Source organism: Aotus nancymaae, unplaced genomic scaffold, assembly GCF_030222135.1.
Source record: "Aotus nancymaae isolate 86718 unplaced genomic scaffold, 86718_ANA_hifiasm-v0.15.2.pri h1tg000040l, whole genome shotgun sequence".
Taxonomy (NCBI): domain Eukaryota; kingdom Metazoa; phylum Chordata; class Mammalia; order Primates; family Aotidae; genus Aotus; species Aotus nancymaae.
This window is the reverse complement of record NW_026988454.1, coordinates 495,067-519,873: the sequence shown is the minus strand read 5'-3', so window position 1 is coordinate 519,873 and position 24,807 is coordinate 495,067. Positions and strand designations below refer to the sequence as shown.

At 37.6% G+C, this 24,807-nt stretch overlaps 1 protein-coding gene across 13 annotated transcripts in view; it reads left to right on the top strand.

Annotated features, from left to right (window-relative positions):
* Positions 1 to 24,807, top strand: part of AFDN (afadin, adherens junction formation factor) — a 143,523-nt gene that overhangs the window by 28,652 nt on the left and 90,064 nt on the right. For 9 of the 13 annotated variants that reach the window (XM_064360454.1, XM_021670682.2, XM_064360459.1 and 6 more), the window contains exons 2-6: positions 5,228 to 5,423; positions 11,345 to 11,457; positions 13,181 to 13,344; positions 16,308 to 16,468; positions 21,876 to 22,033. In XM_064360454.1, the coding sequence (XP_064216524.1) occupies positions 5,228 to 5,423; positions 11,345 to 11,457; positions 13,181 to 13,344; positions 16,308 to 16,468; positions 21,876 to 22,033 (792 nt within the window). Of the gene's footprint in view, positions 1 to 5,227; positions 5,424 to 11,341; positions 11,458 to 13,180; positions 13,345 to 16,307; positions 16,469 to 21,875; positions 22,034 to 24,807 lie in introns of all 13 variants that reach the window. The other 4 variants (XM_021670688.2, XM_064360460.1, XM_064360453.1 and 1 more) reach the window with 2 other exon arrangements.

Genomic DNA, 24,807 nt, shown 5'->3' with positions numbered 1-24,807 from the left:
AGGTAATGAAATGCATTTCATTTCAAATAGTGTTCTTGAAGTACTAGTATTTAAAAACAGTGTTCATAGAAAAGATTTCAAAATCCTGTTAACACCTTAATGTTAAGTAGGTCAAATGGCTATTGCCACCAGATTGATTGTTTTGTGCGCTAATAACTGGTGTGTGATGAAGACATAATGGTATTTTTTTTAACCTTTGGATATATTTTGTAGACACCATCATAAGAAATAAATTCGTTGTGTGTGTGTAATAAAGTGGAGAATCCATCAGTTTCCTCTATGGGGAGTAGGAATTGGTGATCTGTTTGAAGTTAGCATTGTTTTGCTACAGGCTAGGACATGGGTTTCATGTAAGGGCTAAAGATAGAAGAAAAGTAAATTGTGCATGGTTGACCTATTTCAGTTTTAGAATGAATGATTCTGATTAGCTTTATCAAAAGGAGGTTTAGGGTTGCCCTGGAGAATTTCTGCTGGCTAGGAGAATAAAGCCAGTTGATTGTCAATTTTATTAATGAAATACTGATAGTTAAAAGAAAATCTCCATCTTTATTTCTTGTATTGACTCTTTAGTAATTTTACAGTGTAGCTTGCTTGCCTACCTGCCTGCCTGCCCCCCTCTCTCTCTCTTTCCTTCCTTCCTTCCTTTCTTTTCTTTTCTTTTCTTTTTCTCTTTTCTTTTCTTTTTTCTTTCTTTCTTTCTTTCTTTCTTTCTTTCTTTCTTTCTTTCTTTCTTTCTTTCTTTCTTTTCCTTTCTCTTTCTCTTTCTTTCTTTGTTGTTTTGGATTATCATATTCTTTTAATAAGCATAAAAAGAATTTTGTTTTGGAGTTGACCTCAATCAGTTTTTCTGTTTCAGTAATCATTGGTGATAATATTTCTCAGGGAAAAGTTTATATCAAGGTAAATATTTACCAAAGAAATTTGTTTTCCTGGAAGGAGAAATAACCATTAAGAAAAGGAAACGTGATTATTGTATTTTTCCTTCCCTTTGAACTAAATTATTGAGACATACTGAGATGACCATTGTATGCTGACTATACTGATAAAGTGATCATAGGCAGTTACCATCTTACCTATTCTAAACAGAAACTTCTTTCTGAAAACATACTGCTTGCAAGTAGGCTCTTCATTTAGGTATTGAGAACCTATAGCTGTGCTTTTTTTTCTTTTTTAAGAAATCCTTCTTTGTAAAATTATAACTAGCTTGGCTGCAACATATTAGAGCATTAATTCTGCCCTTGAGACTTTATGGCAGTTTATTACAAATTTAAGTTTTGCTTTCCAGAGTTCTCATCAATTGAGAATAGACAACCACAACTAGCAGAATTGGATCTTGTTATTGGGCATCTTGACTCAAATTTGATTTTATTGTTAATGCAGAGCATTGTACTGGATTCTGAGGGAGGACCTAGAATAATGAATAAAAGAGGTTTCCTTGTCTCAGAAGAGCTGTATCCTAGTGGGAGAGACTATAAACAAAACTTCTGATTGTTGAGCACTTCCCTGTGTGTCAGGTAGCATGAGTTGCTTTATATATTTTGTTTAATCCTCAAAACAAGCTTGTTGTTTTCAATTTATAAGTGTAGAGGTTTGAGTTCACATAGACTTTAAATAATTCACTCAAGGATGTGTCTGCAATGTTGAAATGTGAACTTGTTCATGTCCTGCTGCAACCGCCTAGATGTTTTCACTGCACTGTAGGGCATACAGGTGTCTAGACATGGTAGAGGAGGTTGATGAGGCACTGTGTGGGGCGTGAGCTGCCTTGGAGTCCCTTGTGAGCAGTAAAAATTCTTGTATTTGAGTGCCAGGCCTGTCTAGGTAGGTGATGGTCTCAAGTCACTAACGATTTCTTACTTAGCCATTTATTCGTTTCTTCTGGAACATTTCTTGTACCTGTTGTATGATCAGAGAAAAATAATTAGTGTCAAACTCCCAGCAGAGCATGATGATATAGGTCCAGGTCTGGGGCCAGTTAATGCTGGCTGCACCTCAGCCCTGCTGCCGTGCAAGCTGTGTGATGGTGGCCAGCGTACATCACTTCTTTGGACCTCTGCTCCTCTCCCTTCCCCTCCCTGCCCCTCTTCACCCCTCCCCTTCCCTCATATCCAATTTTCAGGTTTAGGAACTTGATTTTATCCATTTTACTAGTTTTGTTAAGATTCTGTGGACTTACTCACACCAGCCAAACGTGATTGGCAGAATAATTGAGCAGAATGTTAATCTATTTATTAAGGGAATATTCTGGTAACAGATATTAATACATTCTTGTGTGATGTCAAACTAAATTAATATTTATTAACATTTATGTACTGCAAATAAAGTCAAACGTTTTCCTAGGCTTTGTTTAGGCTTTGTAGAACCTGGAACGTTGTTTCCAGGAATACTCTTACTTCTCTATAGACAGGAATGCTACTGCTTGATCAAGACACCAGTATCTCCTTACTCCTTGGCTTTCTTTTTTTTCTCTCTCTCTTTTATCTCTTAACATTTTCTGTAAGGAAAGTAGCTGGGCCACATTGGTAATAAAGATTTTATGTTTGCAGTTTCCTTTTTTACAATTAAGGGCAGTGATTTATATGTAAGGAATTTTTATGAGGGTGACGAAGTGGGTTCTCCTCTTTTCCCCGTTTGTCTTTATCAGTTCATTCTGGATTCAGAATGAATTTATCAGTTGATTTGTGTTGCTGATGTTAATGGGCATTCCCTCACACCCTTGCCAGCCACAGACGATGCTTCTGTTTTTCTTTTGGTTCTTTAATATCTGGTAATTTGGAATTATTTATTGACAATTCTCAGGGAAACTGATAGTTTTATATTTCTTGTCATCCTTTGGTACATCTATCCCATTTTATTACAATCACAACTAATATAAAACTATTTTGTTAGCAAAATGATTGAGTACTACGCAGATTAATTCCTTTTTTGGTTTAACTTCTTGTATAAGCATGAGCTTTTCGAGAAGCCTGGGGTTAGTTTTGCCAGTCATTGTTTTTGAGACTGTTAGGTTTAGTATAAAGATGGTTTTCAGGGTGGTAGTGTGAAAGTATTGGAATCCTGGGATAAAAATATGGCTCTCATGATACAATCTTAAATTTATATAACTAAATTTGTATAGTAATTTTTGTTTTCTAAAGTGCTGATTTAGAAGCCCATGGAAGGGGGTTGTGGAAGATACTTGAATGAGAGGTAGAACCAGCAGATGTAGGGAGAACGCAGGTGAAGCAAAGCTGGGGAGACAGTGCATAGGTATGGTCAGCACACTACCTGGCATAGAGGTGGTGAGCCTGAGCTGTCATTAATGTTAATTAAGACTCAAAGGTTTATAGTTTAGGAGCGTGTTTCACATGCATTTTTAGTTACAAAGGTTTTAGGGTTGCCAGACTAACATAGAGATGGAGACGTTTGAAAGCTTTGCTTTGTTACTTGACTCAGACCAGACTAAGAGGCTGTTGATAGAATTTCTGAGACGAGTAGGACTCCTACTCATGTAGCTCCCATTTTGTTAACTCTTTTAAGCTTTTTCAGGTGTCGCACCCAAAACTACGGCCCTCCTTTACTCCAGAATCTGTGGGTCAGTGTCATTTTTGAACATACATGCTCATTTATTTTGTGTTTTCTGGTATAGTGGGTAGCAAGACACTCTGAGCAAGCACAGTAAAGTTCCAGGACTGGAAATGTGCCTTACTCTCTTATTTTTTTGTTTTGATTTTCATAAATTTATATAGTTGTTAACCCCATTCTAATACAGGTTAAGTGTCTCTAACTCGAAAACCTGAAATATGACATGCTCCAAAGTCTGAAACGTTTTGAGTGCCAACATGACACTCAAAGGAAATGCCTATTGCAGCATTTCAGATTTCAATTCTCAGATCAGAGATGCTGAAGTATATCATGCAAATATTCCAAAATCTGAAAATACTCAAAATCCAAAATAGTTCTGGTCCTAAGCATTTTGAATAAGGGATTCTCAACCTGTATTCCATTTCTCCTATTTTTCTTCAAACAAATATTTGTTAGTTGATACTTTTTAGTCAAAAAGAGGCTGGTGGACTGGGGAAACGTAAAAAAAGGCTTCGTTCTGTGTGATGGGCTTTGAGGACTGCAGTAATGGTTTGACTTTTGAGAGACTGAAAGCCATTGCAAAATGTAAAGCCAAGGAATGATGTGTTCTGACGTAGTTTAACAGGACTTTGGTTGGATTCTGGATGTATTTTGATGGATTAGATGTGGAAGGTGAGAGAAAGAAGAACCAAGGATGACTTTAGTTGAACAACTGAGGCTTTAATCTTGCTTGAGATAGTAAAAGTGACCTAGGAGTTAGAAATAGTCTTTGGAATTTGTGTTGGGAGTTGGGCGTTTTCTGTGTGCAAGGAAATACTGGGAAAGGACATGCCACAGTTGTGAGCATCAGCCCTCATTGCAGTAGATGATACCTATGGTGGGGATACCTTTGGCTGGAATTCCAATATGCTTTTTCTCTAGAAGTAAGATTTTGAGACCAATCTAAAATGCATTCATTGATTATAGGCAGGTAGTTCATATAGAAAATTACAATTATTAGGTTAGTGCAAAAGTAATTGCAGTTTTTGCCATTGAATATAGCAGCAAAATGCACAATTTTGTACCAACATATTCAAAAATTAAGAGTTTTCATTTATTCACATTAATGGTTGGGACTAACATTTTCCTCTTGCTTTTTAAGAAGAGTTTGTTCATTTAGGCTTTCGACTCTTGGAGCTGGAAAGGGACCTTTGGGGCAGTACAGGCATGGACTTTGTAGTCCAGTGGATCTGGGTTTTAACTCTGGATCTGCCACATACCAGCTCGAGCACTGAACTCAACTCTATGAATCTGGACGACCAGATCTTAAAATAGGGTTAAATAATAGTATCTGTTGAGCTGCAAGCTTATACATACTGCATGTCATGTGTGCCTAACACTTGCCGAGGACTCAGTAGATGTTAGCTGTTGATAACATCATCTTCTGACAGCCATTATTTCATACATGAGACAGGTGAGGCAAAGAGAAATTGTAAGTAACTTATTCAAAGTCAGAAATGAAACTTGAAGACTAAAAACCTATCTCTCTAAGTTAGTCTCAGATGTTTATGATGAAGAAGCATTTTTTAAAAAGTGATGAACAGCCTTTCTCATTTATTATTACAAACAGTTAATCTCTTCAGAGTGTTGTTTTCCAAAAATGCACCATTTTGTTTTCTTTTAGGATTTGGAGTTCCATGGAGTGATGAGATTTTATTTTCAAGATAAAGCTGCTGGAAACTTTGCAACAAAATGTATTCGGGTCTCTAGTACTGCCACCACTCAAGATGTAATCGAAACGCTCGCAGAGAAATTTCGACCTGATATGCGAATGCTGTCCTCTCCCAAGTATTCACTCTATGAAGTGCACGTCAGCGGAGGTCAGTGTATACAGGTGGGGTTTGGTAGAGGCATGACCTGATCTGTGAAGAGACGGCTTGCCCAGGGGCATTGTGGTCTTGTCACAGGTTTACTGCTCATCTCCCTCTTTCTTTTCTTTTTGAGGGGTAGGAGAGTAAGTTGGCAGGCTGAGAAAACTGTTTTATGTCTGAGAATTGTTCTCATAAATTCCTGGTACATACATCTGTTGGAAGTTAGAATGAATATATTAATTTTGCATATGCCTATTTCTCCAAAGTAGCGTTACATTTATCCAGCATATCTAGGTGTCACATACATTGTATGGTATGCAACCTGCTTTTTGAGAATGTTTTATGTGGCTTATGTATAGATTATAATATTATAATTGTAACAGTTAAATATTATATGGGTATGAGTCATCAATCCTGCTGTAATATTTTTGCCTTCTGAAACAATACATTTTCATTATTCTTTGGGAATAATTTAGGGTATCTTAGGGAAACCTTATGTATTTTGTAATTTCTGCTTGTGTTAACATTAGAAATTTCTGAAAATATCGTATATAGCTATATCAAATTACAACTAAAGTTGGACTGATTAAGAAATATGGAAATTTGGGTGAGTGCCATGGCTTATGCCTGTAATGCTAGCACTTAGTGAGGCCAAGATGGGAGGATTGTTTGAGGCAACATAGCTAGACCCATCTCCACAAAAAAATTTTAAAAATAAGTTAGCTGGGCATGATACCGAGTCCCAGCTACTTGGTAGGCTGAGGCAGGAGGATCACTTGAGCTCAGGAGTTTGAGGCTGCAGTGAGCTATGATCATGCCACTGCACTTCACCTGGGGTGACAGAGAGAGACCTTATCTCTAAAAAAATTAATAAAAAGAAATGTAGGAATTGAAAAAAATTTTCGTTGGTGCTTTAGAAATGTTGAGTAACCTGTTTAAATAAAATACAAATTACAATTGGTGCAGCAAATAAAGGATTTATGTATATCACAAACCTAATTTGAGTACCTCTTTTAAGTTCTATCCACAGATCTTTTTTGAATGTTTTTTAACTTAAAAAATACTGCTTGCTTTGTGCATATAAAAGTAGACTAAAGTGTTTGTAATGTGTGGGATTTTCAGGTGTGACTAAATCCTTTTTTCCTCAGTAGTTGTAAGTCAGACCATTTTTGTTGTTATTGTTGGTTTACTTTTTTTTTTATTTTTAAGGTTATGAGGATATTACCTTCATCATTAATACCAAAACTAAAATTGACAATACAAGGTGTTCTCAATTTTGGATGATTTTTCTGAAGCTGATTTTTTCCTTTACCTTAGAATCCTTGTAAATAGGTTATAAAGAAGAATAAAATCTCTCTCACTTCCACCTTTTTTCTTTTCAGTCTCTGCTGTTTGGTTAGTTGAATACTAACAAGTGTGAAGTCTTTGAATGATATGTAAGATAGGAATTTGAAATTTAAAAATTGGATGATTTTGATTTTTTTTTAAAGAAAAAAAGGGGTGAAAACAAAAAGATGGTTAAAAAAGAAGGAAACAGTGTCTTCCCCACTCCCTCAGGTACCCTTCCACACCTTTAGGCTTAAAGTGCTGGTTTTTCACTAGTGCCTCAGATGTGAGTAAAGCCCTAGCATGCAGGTGTTCAGTCTTTTTTGGGTTACAGAACCCTTAGTGTCTCAGTAATAGTTTAATAATGGTACCACTAAGTGAAAGGAAATGTGTAACAGTCTGTTTCATTAAGTAGTTAGATTCAGATAGGTCAGTAAATATTTAATGGTGAGCAATTTGGTAGATGCTTGAAAAAATAGTACACATAAAATGATAGGAAAACTAAAGCTTTCATTTCATTCTTAATCCCAGCTGCTCCCTGGTGAGACATTTGTGCCTCTTGGGCCTTTCCGAGCTCCCTCAGACCCCAGGAGCCTTCACTTCTTGTCCTCGTTAGTTTTCAGTCCATGCTGCCTGTTTCTTACAGTATTACAGAAACCCAGCTTTGTATGTATGTGTGTGACGTTGGCAGAAGAGACGCTGTGCAGTCTGCTGTGGTCCAGGAGCCACTGGAACCAGTTCTTTTGGTGTCTAGCAGATGCAGCTTGTTTCTCTTGAACATTTAAATGCTTCTCTGTGCCCTGGGATCCTCTCAGCACATTTGCATACCGCAGCCCTAGTGGGCTAAAGCCCCAGCCCCAAACCTGCTTCAGCCACCAGGGAAGCCCCACATTTATCCTTTTTATATACTACAAGTCTTTGTGTGAATTCAGTAGGAAACATAAAAAAGGATCATGCCACTTTAAAAACGTGTATGAAACCACTAAGGCAGAAGAGATCTTAAATGCTTAAAGATAAAATAGGACCCAGTGCCTTCTTTACCTTCAGTGCTTACTCACACGCGCTTTAGAATAGCTCAGCCTCCTTCTTGCTTTACTTTTATGATTTATACATAATCATTAATGTTAGTTCTCTAAAAGTTGCACTCAGAAGGATTTTCACCTAGTATAAATTTTGCAACAAGAAAAATTGGGTAATTTTGGTTTATGGAGGGAATTCAGACTTACTGCTCTATCCCTGATTTGTTACCCTGGTTTTCTTTTCTTATATTTTCAGTTGATAAAATAATTATCTAAAATTTTTATTTCTGTATTTTGATAACTAGCATTACTGTTATTTCCATTACACAATAATTCTTTAGCCAATCTCACAGCCCCCTGTTTTTAACAGCCTCATTTTAGCATATCCTGTATATAACTACCTGGATAATCTTTGTCAATACTCTTAGCAGTAGTACTGTCAATATCATCATCATTGTCAGCATTATGGTGTCATTTTTATGGAGGGTGGTAGTGGTAAACTGCTCATTTAAAATTTAAACTTTTGGCATAGCATTGAAAGTGCTTTTTCAAATTAATAGTTCTCTTTCCCTGCATGAGACTGTAGTAAGACACCTTGTGCCCTCACCATGCTGTTCCTGCCTATCTTTCTGACAGTTTCTGGAACAGCTTCTTGTTGAAAGTTGCCCAGAGACTATATGACCAGGTCAGGCCTAGAAAGAAAGAAAGAATTCTTTCTTTCTTTCTTTCTAGGCCTGACCTGGTCATATAGTCTCTGGGCATCTTTTCCTTGAATAATCTAACCAAAGTGATCCTTTGTACTGCCTCACCTAGTGTTTTTATTGTAATACATTGTTAATAATACAACAGAGTACTGTTATCTAAAGATACTTAGAATCTGTAAAAGGCCTCTTAAAATAAACACATTTAAAACTAGGATCAAAGCTGGACTTGGTAGCATGTACCTATAGTCCCAGATACTCAAGAGGCTGAGTTCAGAGGGCTACTTAAAATCAGGAGTTTGAGACCAGCCTGGATGGCATAGTGAGACCCTCATCTAGAATCAGATTTTATAGTAAATGATGGCAACGTTTGAAGACCTTTGTTTGAAAAATAAAGTCTATCTCATATTTATCACTTATTGCTTCAAATATGGACTAATTGACAAAACAAAGACTTAGTCTTGGGCTGTTTTTCCTGACTTTCTGTGATATGATTATGAAGAGCGCTTTGGGTTCAGGACTTGAACCAGTATTTCTTGGAACCTCTTCCAGTCCTTGGAAAATCAGATCTTTCTCTTGTAAGGAGTCTGTGTTCTCATCCTTATCAGTTGTCTCTTTAGTTATTAATTGGTCTGTCTGATCCTCATTTATCACTGGCTAAGTTTGTGCTTGATGCAGTTTTTAATATCACTTTCATCATCATTGTGGCAATCTTTTTTTTCCACCAGGACAGGGTCTCATTTTGTCATCCAGGGTAGAGTACAGAGGTACCACGAAAGCTCACTGCAACCTCAACCTCCTGGACTCAGGTGATTCTCCCACCTCAGCCCTGCAAGCACACACCACCACATCTGGCTAATTATTATTATTTCTATTTCACCTCCTCCCCCTCCCCCTGCCCCTCCTTCCCCTTCTCCCCTCCTCTCCCTCCCCCATTCCTCCTCCTCCTCCTCCTCCTCCCCCCTCCTTTTCCTCTTCATCCTCCCTCCTTCCTCCTCTCCCTCCTCCTCCCCCTCCTCTCCGTCCTCCCTCCTTCCTCCTCCCCCTCCTCTTACCCCTCCTTTCCGTCCTTCCTCCTCCCCCTCCTCTTCCCCCTCCTCCCCCTCTTCCCTCCTTCCCCTCCTCTTCCTCCTCCCTCCTTTCTCTTCCCCCTCATCCTCCCTCTCCTCCTTCTTCCCCCCTCCTCCCCTCTCCTCCCCCCTTCCTCCTTCTCTTCATCCTTCTTCTTCTTTCTCCTCCTCCTCCTCCTCCCCCCTCCCTCCTTCCTCCTCTTCATCCTTCTTCTTCTTTCTCCTCCTCCTCCTCCTTCTCCTCCTCCCCCTCCCCCTCCTCTCTTCCCTTTCCTCCCTCCTTCCTCTTCATCCTTCTTCTTCTTCTTCCTTGTTCTCTTCCTCTTCTTCCTCCTTCTTCTTCTCCTCCTCCTCCTCCTTCTTTCTTTTGTTTTTATTTTATTTTATTTTTTTTCGTGGAGATGAGGTCTCGCCATGTTGTCCAGGCTGGTTTCAAACTCTTGAGTTCAATTGATCCACCCACCTTGGCTTCCCAAAGTGCTGGTACTCCCAGCCAGCATCGTGCAGTCTTGACCCTTTCTGCAAGGTGTAGAATTCCAGTTTGCAGTTTGTGTGACAGGGTACTGGCACGTGGATTCTGACCATGGGGTGATGTGACTAATGGGGTGCTGGGTAGTGGGCAGGGCTGGACCGCAGGGAGCAATATTTGGATAGGGAGTCAGTGATTTTATTTTATGGTGAATTTTATTTTTCTTACTCAACCCTGAAAGTGCTGGCTCTTGTGTTACTGATATTCAGGTTACCTAGCAATTCTGTAACAGATGTTTCTGAAATAGGCATTTCTAAAAAAGCTCACATTCTGCCAGATTGTACACTAAAAGGTAGGGACTTTAAGATAAAGAAAGATTAGGCTAGGTCACTTACTACCTGTTTAAATTTGTAACAGTGGCTCAAAGAAAAGTTGAAGGTTTGAGCAGAGTGAATGGATTTCTTGGAGTGACAAGGAGGATTCCTGTGGAATGTAGGTTGACTTGTGTGTGGGGCTTGCAGCCTCAGATCTGTTGCTACCTCCTGCTTCCTTAGTCCTCTCCACCCTGGGATGGGTGTCTTGGCCAGTAGGAGCAAGCCCAGCCTTCACTGCTGCCTTCTTTCCACAGCTTCCAGTGGCTGTAGGCCTCTGTGAGATGGTCAGGTTGAGATTATGATGCTTTCACGAGACCCTCTGTGGAGTACCATGTTCCTGATAGGTGTGATAAGTGTGCCTGGGATGCTTGCTAATGAAAGAAGTAATATACCAAACAGTACTGTACATAAGAAATAGTCATGGTAACTTTAAGGTGGAAGGGGAGAGGTAAGTGTTGAAATGGGCAAATTTTGGAGACAATGATCAGATGGGCAGAGGAAGGAAGAATAGTGCAGTCATCACTTCCAAGACTGGTGGGGGCTGCTGCCATCACTTGCATAGGGTATAACATTAATGTGGTGAGAACAATCAGTGGCACTTCTATGTGGTATTAACATTATAGCCTTATTTTCCAGTTGCATAGGAGATAATTTGGTTTATAGAAATAAGCTTATAACAAAACCATGTATACTTTTTTTCTTATTTCATGTATATTTCTCTTATTTTCCCAGTTAGATCTAAATGATGTTATTGCCCCTGTTTATTGTCTGGCACTGGATATGTGGTAATAAACATATAGTAGCAACAAAATATTTAATTAATTAAAACCAATGATTTTACATTTCGAACAATACATTTCAGTCTGCAAATAGGTACTTTATAAAATTAAATGTGTATCAGAATGCTGTATTAGCTAGTACTATGAAATAACCATAGCTTATTCTTTTTTTCGTTTCATGTTTTGAAGAAGAAAGAAGATTGGATATAGATGAGAAACCTCTAGTTGTACAATTGAATTGGAACAAAGATGATCGGGAAGGCAGATTTGTGCTTAAGAATGAGAATGATGCCATTCCTCCTAAGGTAGGAACCCTCAGTATTTTATGCCAGTCTTGGTCCAGGGCCAGGTCTGGCTGATAAACAGGAGACTAATGTTTTGTTACAGGAGTTCCTTCTCTTTTTTGCTTCTCTTTTTAAACTGTTTTATCCTCCTCCCAGAAAATAATTTAAAAGAAGCCTTTTTCTCCCTACTTTATCCTTTATCTCAACTGATAATTCCAGATATTGTTGCTTACCTTTTCAAAGAGTAATTATGTAAACTAACTGCGAGATTTAATGATCAGGTGATCAGCCTCAGCTTTTTTTGTCAAAAATATAAAATCAGAATTGTTCTAATAAGGATCAAAAGGAAAAATAAAGCTTTTATTTCTCTTTATGTGTAAACTTTTAGATGCAACTTTGGCTCATTTAAAACCTTTTCATAATATGTGCAGGGTTAGGAATTAGTAAACATTCTTGAATGATGGAATAGGATGATTCTAAAGCTTTCTAGGTGGTAGGATATTTGGAATTTTGTGCTGCTGTTCTTATTTTGTGCTAAATCAAGTAGCATCTTACACAGGAATTCATTATGGGCAAGTGATAGCAAATGCAAAGGTTAAGAATATCTTACAAAAATTTTTCCATTTAATTCCCTCCCTCACACCCCCAACAGATTGGGAAAAAACTGTTGTTAATCAGTTTTAGCAGCAGAAAGTTTTCATTTTGTGTGATGTCATTGTTCCATTTTGCAGAGTCATGGATATGTACAAAATATATTGTTGACCTTGTTACTGTGCTTAGTGATGTGCTTATAGCTACAACAAATACAAAAAATATTAAGAATGCATGTCCATTGTTTTGCTATGCATATTTTATTTCATTTCTGCTCCACAATTTCAGCTGATGTTATTTCAGTCTGTATATTTTGCTATGCACCACAAACACTCATTGACATGTATTGGAACTCCCAAGACCAGTGCAATGCTATGAGTATCTGTCTATGAATCAAATGGCAATGTTCACATTCTTTTCTCCCTCAACTTATAAAGCGGAAGGCAATTTTCCTTCTCATTACAATAGCCATTCTTTAACTTATTTTTCTTAAGTTACTTTCTTATTAAGTTATTCATAAAAATAATGTATCTCTGTCATCTGCTAGCAGGCCGTTGTTTGAGGTTAAAATCCAAATTAAGAAGAAGCAAGCAAATAAATCAGATCTGTAAACGAAGTTAGATATTTTTTCACAAACATGATACTTACAGTTGTTTCATGAAAGCCAATATATTATGGCTACTGTTAACATTTCCCTTAAAGTTAAAGAAAAACTACTATAGATGATTTATTTATCTATTATTAACTCTTTATTTTTATAATTTTATTAAGTTTCTTTTATTCAAGGTATTTTATGTAAATTACTTAGAGTTTTATTTACTGAAAATCAGATTTCATGATTTCTACCCCAGTTTTCTTCCTGACTTGGATTTTTGTTTCTTAGCTTGCTTGCTTGTTAGTTTTAAAATGAAGTAAAATATAGATTCAGTGAAATGCACATATCTTGAGTGTACAGTTCAATTGATTTTCATAAATACACCCATGTAACTGTCAGCTGAATCAAGAAAGAACATTCCCATTCTCTAGACCTTCCTTTGTTTCAGTAGCTTTGCTCACATGTTCCACAGCATGTGAGATGAAGTTAGCTAAGCCGTAGGCAATTTTATGTGATTCTGTGTAGTGGTCAGTATGGTAATAATGTTACTTTTATCAGAAGGCTCAAAGTAATGGACCTGAAAAGCAGGAAAAGGAAGGAGTTATCCAGAACTTCAAGAGAACTCTCTCAAAGAAAGAAAAGAAGGAAAAAAAGAAGAGAGAAAAAGAGGCATTGCGACAGGCATCTGATAAAGATGATAGGCCTTTCCAAGGCGAGGACGTGTAAGTCAATTTTGGAAGTATTTCTCTTTGTGCTCCAAACCAGATGTTTTTATTGCACCAAAATTGTTAAATTTTCAAATGAATTATGAAAAGGATGAGTATCAGTCGGGAAATGTATTTGGGTATACTCCCAGTTCTTCTGTGTGGAGGGAGGACAGAATGTCTTACTTAAGTAGGGTTCATTGTTGGCAGTGCCTGTCCCGCTATGCTTGGGAAGAATCTGTGCACCCACAGTCTTGCTAATCTTAAATAAGAAAACTCTGGTTAACATTATTATTTATCTTCTTCATCTTCAGCTGGGTTCTTCCCTCGTTTCTGTGGTTTTGGCCAGGAGGCAGCAGTTGTCTCTTCTGTACCTCAGATATACTTAATGCCTTGTCAGAGGCTGACAAGGTGAAAAGCAGACTTTCCCTTTTAAGCTTCAGATCACCATCTAGTTCCCTCCATTCCCACCTCCCATTTCTTGTTTTTTCACACCAGTCCCATTGTAGATGGTTACCCGTTTAGGTATTTTAGGGTCTGACATAGAGCTGAGGGAATGAGGGAAATCATTGCATTCTCACCATAACAGAAGGAGACATTAGGAGAAACTAGATTTTCCCCTTAATATGGAGTTTCTAGTTCCTGTTTTCACCCTCAGCAGTTTTTGGTTGTTTAGTTAGTACATTTGGCGGCCATGTGCCTATTCTTAGGCAGCTTGCTGTTGCCTTGGTATTGACTACATGGTATTCTATTCATTACTTTTCCATAAATGAGGTAGTGTGCATTCGTTTTAGAAAGTCAGAATATATAGATTTGCCAAAAAAAGGAAATAATTCACCTGTCGTCACATGAACCCAAAGAAAATCATAATCTAGTTTTTTTCTCTATAAATTTTTCTGTTTCATATGCTTGTCTGGAGAAGCTTTAAACAGAAATGTAACCACAGTCTCTTCAACTGGATTTTCACTTGATATTTTTCCCACTAAGATATTTATATTTCACAAAAACATTTAAAAATGATGATACACTATTCTGTTACATAGTTGTTCTATAATATATGTAACTAGTTCATTTTTAGTGTACATATAGATTGTTTATAGTGGTTCTTTGTTTTGTTTTTAAATAAATGTTCCAGTGAATATCCTTGTTCTGCTACTTAGGGAAGTCATCTGATTATTTTCTCGGTGCATTCTAGAAGAATGGTTGGGTGATGGGGTTCAGATACTCTCGTGTTCTGAACCTATCAGCAGACTGCCCCGTACCATCGTGCAACCCAGGAGACCAGGAGACTTCTCTTTTCCTTACATCTGCAACTCTTGGGTGTCACAGAACAGTATATAATTATCTCTGTAGTATGTAATATCTTCTATAAATTGAATTTGTTTTTATCATTAATAAGACAGCATCTTTCCACGTTTGTTAACCATTTATATTGTTTTGTTGGAGTGACCTGTCCAAAGCTTTTTCCCATTTTGAAATTGATTCTAAGTGATCTGTATGTGTTAAGGATATTATTTGTCAATAAAGAAGGTATACTTTAGAGTGGAATTTGAACCTGTTTTGTGTTGCATCAAAGAAGGTTTAAGATGAATCTAGGAGGCAGTGATGCCTATGTAATCACCTGAGTCTAGTATTACATGATAAGCCTCTGTCAAATGCAGTTATGCAAGAGAAAAAAATGTACAAAGATACATTGCTCATACATGAAAAATATCAAAGAAAAGGAGAGTTTAAAACTTATGCTAGGTTCATGCCTGTAGTCTCAGCTACTCAGGAGGCTGAGGTAGGAGGATTGCTTGAGCCTGGGAGATTGAGGCTGCAGTGAGCAGTGATTGTGCTACTGTGCTCCAGCCTGGGCTACAGAGTGAGACCCTGTCTTAAACCAAAACAAGCCAAAAGCTTATACTTGATGACCTGCTTTATTTATCATCCTATTTATGGGGTGATAAATTATTTAGCTTAAGATGAGTTAAGTTGTTCAACTTGATTAAAAGCTTGACTATTTTTAATTAGATTATTTTTTATGATTAAAAATTATATCTTTAAAGTATATTTACCAAAATTTAGTCAAGTATATCAATTACCTAATATTGTTTTCAGCTTATCATTCTGTACATTTGACTCCTTTACAGAAACTGTTGGAGTAATTTCCTTTAAAAAATTTAACTTCAAAAAAGTTTATGTTTTTAAATCTTTCAGGTGTTAAAAAAAAAAGATCATTCCATTCAGTTAATTTGGGCTTTTCAAAATTTGCTATATAATTTTTTTTTTTTTTTTTGAGACAGAGTTTCACTCTTCTTGCCCAGGCTGGAGTGCAATGGCACAATCTCAGCTCACCGCAACCTCCCCCTCCCAGGTTCAAGCGATTCTCCTGCTCAGCCTCCTGGGTAGCTGGGATTGCAGGCATGTGCCACCATGCCTGGCTAATTTTGTATTTTTAGTAGAGATGGGGTTTATCCATGTTGGTCAAGCTGGTCTTGAACTCCTGATCTCAGGTGATCCGCCTGCCTCGGCCTCCCAAAGTGCTAGGATTACAGGAGTGAGCCACTGTGCCCGGCCTAAATTTGCTGTAATTTTAAGACAGATTTTGTGAAATTAAAGTATATTAAGTCCTATGTTTCTTTCTTGTGGTTGGAAGGTCTTGGTATAATATTGGTCTGTTTTAGGATAACATTGGTGGAAGTTACTGAAATGTATAATCAATATACTTTTCTTTCAGCATTATTCATGAATAAACTCACTATTAATGTAAACTTTTAATGATAGATTTCTGCTTAGTTCAGTATATTCGTTTGTATTCAGAGAAACTAGATTCTTTATCATATAGTAATTAGTATGTGGTAAATAGTACGTAACAGACCTGTTAGGGTACAGATGTAGCCAAATACCATCTGCCCTTTTGATTTTTGTATGATTGCAATGTGTCTATTTCCAGTAAGAAAAAAAGTTTAAAATATTGTTGGTGTTTTTTTTTCTTGCAGTGAAAATTCTCGACTGGCTGCTGAGGTTTACAAAGACATGCCTGAAACTAGCTTCACACGAACAATTTCTAATCCTGAGGTGGTCATGAAACGGCGGAGGCAGCAGAAGTTGGAAAAGAGAATGCAGGAATTTCGGAGCTCAGATGGGCGGCCAGATTCGGGTACACACTTTATAGTTTTTCTCTGTTCTACCCGTTGTAAAGAGCATTATTTAATTACACTCTATATGTGCATGAGGCCTGCTTTAACTAAAGCAATGGGTGATGTAACCTTTTGAAAACAAATGTGTACCACATATGTCTGGTACAAAATCAGCCTGCCCTATGTACATGAGTTCTGTTCACATAGGGATACGTTTAGTTTCATACTTTTCCCCAGTACAGCTCTTTAAAAAGAAAAAAACAATCTGGAAAATTTCAAGTATATACAAAAAAGAGAGAAAGATAAAATAAAACTCCCATGTACCTATCACTTAGGTTTGATAATTAACAACTCATGTTTCTTCTGTACCCCAAAATACATTGCCTCCGTTCTCAAACTATTATTGTGAAGCAAATCCCAAACTTCTTGTTCTTTCAACTATAAATATTTTGGTATATTTTTCTGAAGGGTAGAGATTCCTTAAAAAACAAAATAAAATATAAGCGTAGTATTATTATCATATATAAAATGATTGATAGTAATTCCTTAATACTATCAAACAACTAATCATTGTTTAAATTTTCCTGATTACCTCAGGTAATTCTTTTATTTGGGATGGGATCTAAATCAGACGTAATACATTAAATGCATGTTCACTTGCTTCTGCGCCCATCACAGACACTGCTCAGGACTCTATCTTCTGAGCATATTTCAGTGTAGTGTCCAGACAGCTACTGTGTCGGGGGAACGTTGGCCCACCCTAGCATTCCCGCTCATTTTGACCCTTAGCACCCTATAACTGAGTCCTAATTACATATTTCACAGGACTTGTAGTGCCGGTGATTTAAAAAAAATCTCGGAGAGTATAGGACTTCTTGGTTCCATAAATATTCTAATAGATTACAGTTGAGACCCAAATGATTCTTTGTTTATGTATATTGTCTTGTTCTGCCAAGAATTTGAAATAATTTCTAAATATATGCACCAAAAAAAAGACAAAAGAAAATAAGGAGTTTGAAAGAAAATATAAAGAAGAAGAGTAGTAAAAATTTTTTTCAAAGACAAGAGGAATGCTAAGAAGTGACTACATGTGCTAGCCACATACCAGACCTGAAGGCACTTTGTATGCTGTAGGAAGGAGTTTGACATTATTACTGAAATGAATTTCCGAATCCATTCTATGGTTCCTTCTTAAGGAATATTCAAGTATGGGCTAGAGGTAGTGAGTCATGGTAAAGATAGCTAGCTTAGAGTATCAATTTTTATATGTAACTTTAAAAAATATTTTAAAAATGAAGTATGTCTTTAATCTGGTTAGAATGTAGCATTTAGATCTATTTTTTACGATAAAATAGGAAGTTTTTGTAGGTCTCTTAGCTTATGTCCCCAGATTTCCCCATGTATTTTGCTCTGCCGTTGAGGGTATTTTGATGGAAACATTTGATATGCTTTGTTAATAAGCTGCTGAAGAGTTTTAAGCTAGGGGTTTAGAAAGCTTTCATTGTAGCCTAAGCTATATATCTGGAGAGATTACTGTGGAAACAGAGTGGGAGATGGATTTGAGGGAATTCTGATTAGAAGAAGGCATGCCCATTTGAAGTATTGCTTTGCCCATATAAGGAATAAGGGGCCTCTGAGCTCTGTCATTGACAGCAGGACGTAAGGAGAGAAAGGTCTGAAGAAACAGTTAAGAGGTAGAATTATCAGGAACCGGCAGTAGACTGGATTTTACTGAGGAGGGGAGGCATTCTGGATGGCACCTCTGCTTTTAATTGGAAAGATGTTGATGGACTGTAGAATGAAAGAACGTTTGGGAGTGGAAGGTAGGTTTTGTTTATGTGTGTCACATGAAGTGCTGGTGGGATATGGGATATATTTTAAGCTAGTTTGAGTGACTCCAGAGCACTGTGCAGCAGTGTCACATGACGATTAGAGTTTGGGAGTGGTCAGTGTTGTTGGGAGACAGTGTATAGGTGATACAGAAACTTCAGGGAAAGCCATCGTTAAGAGGAGTCAGCAAAGAAAACAGGGAAAACCATAAAGAATTAGGAGGAGAAACAGAAGAACATCAGAGTACAGCTTGTCTGTTAAAGAGGTGATTAGGGGTAGAAGGGGCATTTTTCTATATGTAGACTCTGAGGGAACTCCTAAGAACGAAATATTGATAGCAAAAAATGGCCCTTTATGGTTAATACTAAGGAAGCCAAAAGTATTAATGAAGTCTAAGGTTTTTACTTGTTATTTTTAACAAATAACTTGCTCTGAAACACTATCCTTACAGCCTGCTGCAGCTATCAGCTTAACTATCAGGTTGATTCTTTAGTGTGGGCTGGAGACAAGGGCACCTGTGAAAACCACGTGTCTGAGAGTGACAACTGTGTCTGTTATTTTTCTCTTTTACCCCAAGGATTAGTTTCTCAAGTTCTGATGACAGAACCTACATGTCCTCTTTCATTTGTTTCTGTTAAACTCACCTCACAGCTGATCAGCCATCAGAGTTCATAACAAGCTTTGCCCCTGAACTTTGTATTTTTGACACTCAATTATATTTGCTTCATGATGGCTTTAAAATGTAGTTGACCCCAAAATGTCCTATATATCTCAGTTGATTCATTTGTGGCACAAATATTCTACCACCATTTACTGTTATGGTTTTTCCTCACTGATAAATTAACAAAATTATAAGAGAATTTGTAGTCGATTGTTCCTCTTCTTGGGTGTTTTAGTGCGCAGTCTTGGGAGTAGCAGGGTACTGTGCAAAAGAACATGGACCTGGGGTCAGGATGCAGTTGGAACCGCTGTGTACAAACCAAGAGCCACAGTCTCTTCATCTTCAAAACGGGGCACTAACCTATATCTTAGTCTTGGAACTGAAACATATGTTCATACTAATAGATTTTAGTCTGTAATAGGAACTTAAAAACCTTAGCTTTTCTTCTCTTTCTCCTTCCTTAGTAAATTTGTGTCAGAATGCCTTAATGCATTATACTCAAACCAAATCATAGTTTTAGATATTAGTTCTAAAATAGTCAAACGTTTAATATAAGTAGTTTCATTCAGTAGCTAAATTCATTTGACCATTTGAATATGAATTTTATAGCTGTCTCATTTTGATGTGTCCTTTGGAAGTGCCACTGAAAACTAGATTATCTGTAGGAACCATACTGATTTCTTCAAGTGACTTTCTGATAAACTTTGTCCTTAAGTTTTTTCCGACCAGGTAGTCTTTCCTGCCCTGTGGTCTGTTTGTCTGTAGCTTTGGGATCACGAATACTCATCTAGGCATTTAACAGGGGTGTGTGTGTGTGTGTGTGTGTGTGTGTGTGTGTGTGTTTGTTTTTTAGAAAAGTTAGGTGTCTGATCATTTGCATTTTTTTGGTGGACATCTAGATAAGGATACAAATTCCACTCTTCAGCTTTCAAAATAGAAGCTCCTTGTTGGTATAACATGTGAAACATGTAGATGTTACTGCAGTACTCATCCTATTGTACTTAACGTTTTTCCTGTAATTACTTGAGGCTCATGTTGGGATATGGAGTGTAATTAAATGAGTGGGCATTTTGGTGTCGTGGAAAACACACAGTTTATATGAGCCCCACTCCTGTTGCTGATGTCCCTATCTTCACCCAAAAGCCAGGATCCTCTTTGGAAAGCAGAAGTGACATTTTGCCCACCTCCTTAGATGTATGCATGCAGACAAACAATCACACATGTGTACTCTTGCACGTGCACACACGCAGACACTCACACACAGAACTTAAACCCTTTGAGTGGCTTTCACTTTAACTAGAATAATTCAAACTCATGATCATGATCAGGGAATTCCTGCATAATCTGGTCTCAGCTGGTTTCTGACCTCATCTCCCCCTTTTCCCTCACTCTGTCGGTATTGGCCAGTGAATCCAGCCAGACTTACTCCACCCGTGGGCCTTAGCAGTTGCTGGTCCCCTGCTCAGACAAAGCCCTTCCTTTCGATTTCACATGGTCACTTATGTCTGATTAATCAGATCTGAGTTCGAGTGTTTATTCTTCAGAGAAGTCTTGGCCAGTCACCCAAGTTTAAGATGCTCTCGGTCACGTTCTTTCTCACAACTTTATATTTTTCACAGTGTGTGTCACTATTTTAAAGGTACTTACTTGTTTTCTTGTTAGTCTCCTTCCTCTGCATCCTACTCCCAACCACAGAATGTACGCTGTTGGAGGCAGGAACGTCATCTAACCTGCTTATTGCTGTTCCTCTGCATTGGAACAGTGGGGCCCCTGAGCAGTGTGAGTGTGTACATGCTAAACATGTTCTGCAACCTGTGATTCCCCTGGCCTGGCTTAGCAGGTCCATATTCTAATATGAGTGTGGACTAGTTGGTTTCTTAAAAGACCAACTTTATGTTACTATGAGCTAAGTGATCCAAATGCAATTCATGCCAGACTTGTTGAAAAAGAGAGTATGAGAAATACTCAGTAGCTGAAATAACTGCATTAGAATTAAAAAGTAATGGAGTCATGGAAATCTAGAACTTGCCTCAAGAAACCCACAGATTTTCTGATCTAGCTCTTCTGAATTACAGCTGAGAAAATGGAGTTAAAGAAGCTAGAGTGAGTACCTAGGGTCACACTGTCATAATGGGAATGTAGAGCTTACCTTAATTTCTTCCCTCAGCATCCTTTCATCTAGACTTCAGATTTCAGGGTGTGTTAATCTTGGACCATAGGTAGAAAGCAGTTTATGACACTAAAAGTGACAATATTATCACACACACACACACACACATATTCTTTACAAAGAAACACAAGAGAAAATATCAGGATATCCAAATTGCTCTGCTGTAGTTGGTTCTCTTTTCTCCACCACTAATATAAAGGACATTGTAGTTTGTAGTGCCTGGAAGTAAGAATAGAACTCTGCTCTGTTGGCATATCTCTCATGAAAAATCTTTGGTCTCGAGCACCTGAGATCTCCTGGTTCCTACTTCACTTTTAAAAAATGGATTTATTTAGTGTGTTAATATTTAACTTTATCTGGGTTTTTAGTTTGTTTCAGATTGATGATCAGGAAGTAGGAAAATGGGAGAAATAGGTATATAACGATATATAGATAAGAAAATGGGAAAGCAATTGAATAAAGAGTGCCTTAGAGAAATCCTGGAGCTCTTTCCTTTTCTTTCCTTACTGTTGTGGAAATCAGTTCATTGATAAAAAAGTTCCTTTGGCTTGAAGAGAGAAGACGATATGGTCTTTGTCGTACTGGATTGTTCATGGTTTCGTGTCACTAGATCAACCAGTTACTGCTAATATGTGTTACCTAATTGTTTTTGCACTCATTATGCCTAGGATACAGGTATCTTTTTCTCAAGTGATTATAAATGTTAGCTATCTCTGTTATTTGCATAAAGTAAGTTGTACTCAAAGATGTCAAAATGTTTTTTCAGGTGGAACATTGAGAATTTATGCAGATAGTTTAAAACCAAATATTCCCTACAAGACAATCCTGCTGTCTACTACAGATCCTGCAGACTTTGCTGTGGCAGAAGCTTTAGAGAAGTATGGTCTGGAAAAAGAAAACCCTAAGGATTACTGCATAGCCCGGGTAAGGAACTTTATCACTAGGTCTTTCTACTTTGCATTTAAATGGAAGATACTCTTTAAATCAAATTAAACCTAGATTTTCACCCTACCACATCATTTAGAATCTGATAAATTACAAATCATGTGTTAAATGTATATTTTAAAAAAGTAGTCTCCCTTCCATTGCAAAGGTAGTATATGTTTCTTTTATAAAATAAGAAAAATATTAAAAGGCAAATTGAAGAAAATAAAAATTGCCCCCAAATCAGTTGACCCACATATATATGTGGTTCTAATTCTGGTCTCTGTTCTGTTCCACTGATATAAATGTCTGTCTTTTTACCAATAGCAAGCTGCCTTGATTACTGTAGATTTATAATAAGTCTTAAAATTATGTAAAGTATGTGCCAATTTTGTTTATTATTTTAAAAAATTGTTTTGTTTATTCTAGGTTATTTGTGTTTCTATATAAATTTTTAGCACCAGCTTGTCAGTGTCTACCCAGAACCTTCTGTGATTGTGATTGGGTTTGCATTGCCTCTGTAGATGAATTTTGAGAGGCTTCTCATGCTAACAATATTTACTCTTCCAATTTGTGAGCAGAGCATATCTCTTTATTTACTTGATGCTTTTATTTCTTTCAGCAGTGTTTTGTGGTATTCAGTGTAGAGGTCTTATACCTCCTTGTTAGCTACAGACAGAATTAAATAAAAGGACTTGAGTTTTATAACTTTTATCTTTTTGCTGAGAAGCTAAGAAGTTATATTGAGTTGGAAAAACTAGTAGATTCGTAATTTAGGAATATAGCCCAATTTTTAGCTGATAGTAGGTGGGAAAACATGTTTCTCTCACATTAAAATGACAATAAGGGAATAAAAATTTGTTTAAATGCACAAGAACAAAGAGAATGAGAGAAGAGATGACAAGAGATTAGAATAGTCTGTGAAATTTTGCAGATGTAAATGAGAGGTCTCTAACTTGCCAGACCAGAGAAATCTTGCTAGGAGGACATCCAGACAAAGCAGGCAGGTGTATCCCAGCCTCAGGAAGACTCAGGAATTAGAGGCTTTAGTATTTTCCAAGGCAGTGTTGAAAGTTGGGCTGAAAGTTTCTATAAGAAGAAGCACACTCCACCAGATTCTCTTCCCTTCCCTTAACTGCTGAAGGCTAGAGTAAAACTGATGGGAGGTGGGTGGGTACTGAACGGAGGCCTTCGAGGTGGAGGTAACAGGAGTAGCACAAGTGACAAGGGTCTTCACTGAAAACAGAGGATGAAGTGAAAGACCATACCCAGAATTACTGATGGCTAGAAGATTTATGGATCCCTCTCAGAAGGCACTTGTCAAAAGAAAGATCTGTATATAAGTGGACCTTTGGAAGTTCTGGTCTAATAACCTCACTCTGAGACTTAGCAACAGTAACCCTTGCCCACATAGATAGACTTTACATCCAGCTTTCATGAGACTTGCTATCAAATGTAGATAGCCAAGGTTCAACAGACATTTGAAAAAGATACCTTTAAAATGGGGACAGGTCAACACAAGCATTAAGAAAACTGGAGGTAAAAGGGAGAAACTGGAGATATCAGATGGAAGTTTTACAACACCAAGACTCACAGAGATAAGGAAAACAGTGCATCCATGAAATAAGAACAGAATGCCATAAAAAGAAACAGAGAAAGAGCTCTTAGAAATTTAAAAACAAGTAAGGGATACGGGGAGAAAATGTTAATAAGACAGGTGGAAAATAAGGGAATCTACCCAAAAACAGATCAAAGAGAAAAAGAAGTAAAACAGACAAGGTAAGATATTTAGATTGTTAGAATGTCTAACGTATACTAAAGGGGGATCAGCCAGAGGAAACCAAAGGAGGCTGGGCATGGTGGCTCACTCCTATAATCCCAGCACTTTGGGAGGCCGAGGCAGGTGGGTCACCTGAGGTCAGGGGTTTGAGACCAGGCTGGCCAACATTTCGAAATCCCGTCTCTACTAAAAATACAAAAAAAAAAGAAATAACTGGGCACGGTGTTGCACGCTTGTAATCCCAGCTACTTGAGAGGTTGAGGCAGGAAAATTGCTTGAATCTAGGAGGCGGAGATTGCGTGAGCCGAGATCTTGCCATTGCACTCTAGCCTGGGCGATGGAGCAAGACTTTGTCTCAAAAAAAAAAAAAAAAAAAAAAAACCAAACTAAATGGAAAGACAGAAGTTATCAAGGAAGTACTGCTAGAATCCTTCTCAGAACTAAAGGAGTTTAGTTTAGAGGTTGAAATGGCCCACTGAATAATGGTACAATTACTTTGAAAAAGACCCAAACCAAATTTATTATTTTGAAACTGCAGAATAGTTTTGTGTTAAAAGTAATAATGACTCAAAAAGATTCAAGTTGCCTATAAAGGTTTAGGGAATAAGGCTTGTGCTAGTCTTCTCAACAGTAACTATGGAATCTGGCATGCTATGTACTTTCAAATGCAGAGTGAAATGATTTCCAATCCAGACTGTCAACCAAGTGTGTTAGGTAGATGGAATAAAGACATTTCAAAAGATAAAAGACAAAAATTTACCTCCCATTTGCCCTGTTTCAAAAGTGCTGGAGGACATTGTCTAGCAGAATGATGGAGTAGGCCAGGAAAGAGGGAGAGGGAGGATTTAATAATAGAATCTGTCATGAGAGGGGAATTCCAAGGATGATGAGGAAGGAAAGTCCAGAAGATTCCTGTGCAGTAGTCCTGAACAGCACACACTTCAGATTGGAGTGTCCAAGACTGAGGGTAATAGCAATGAGGACATTTTGTGTA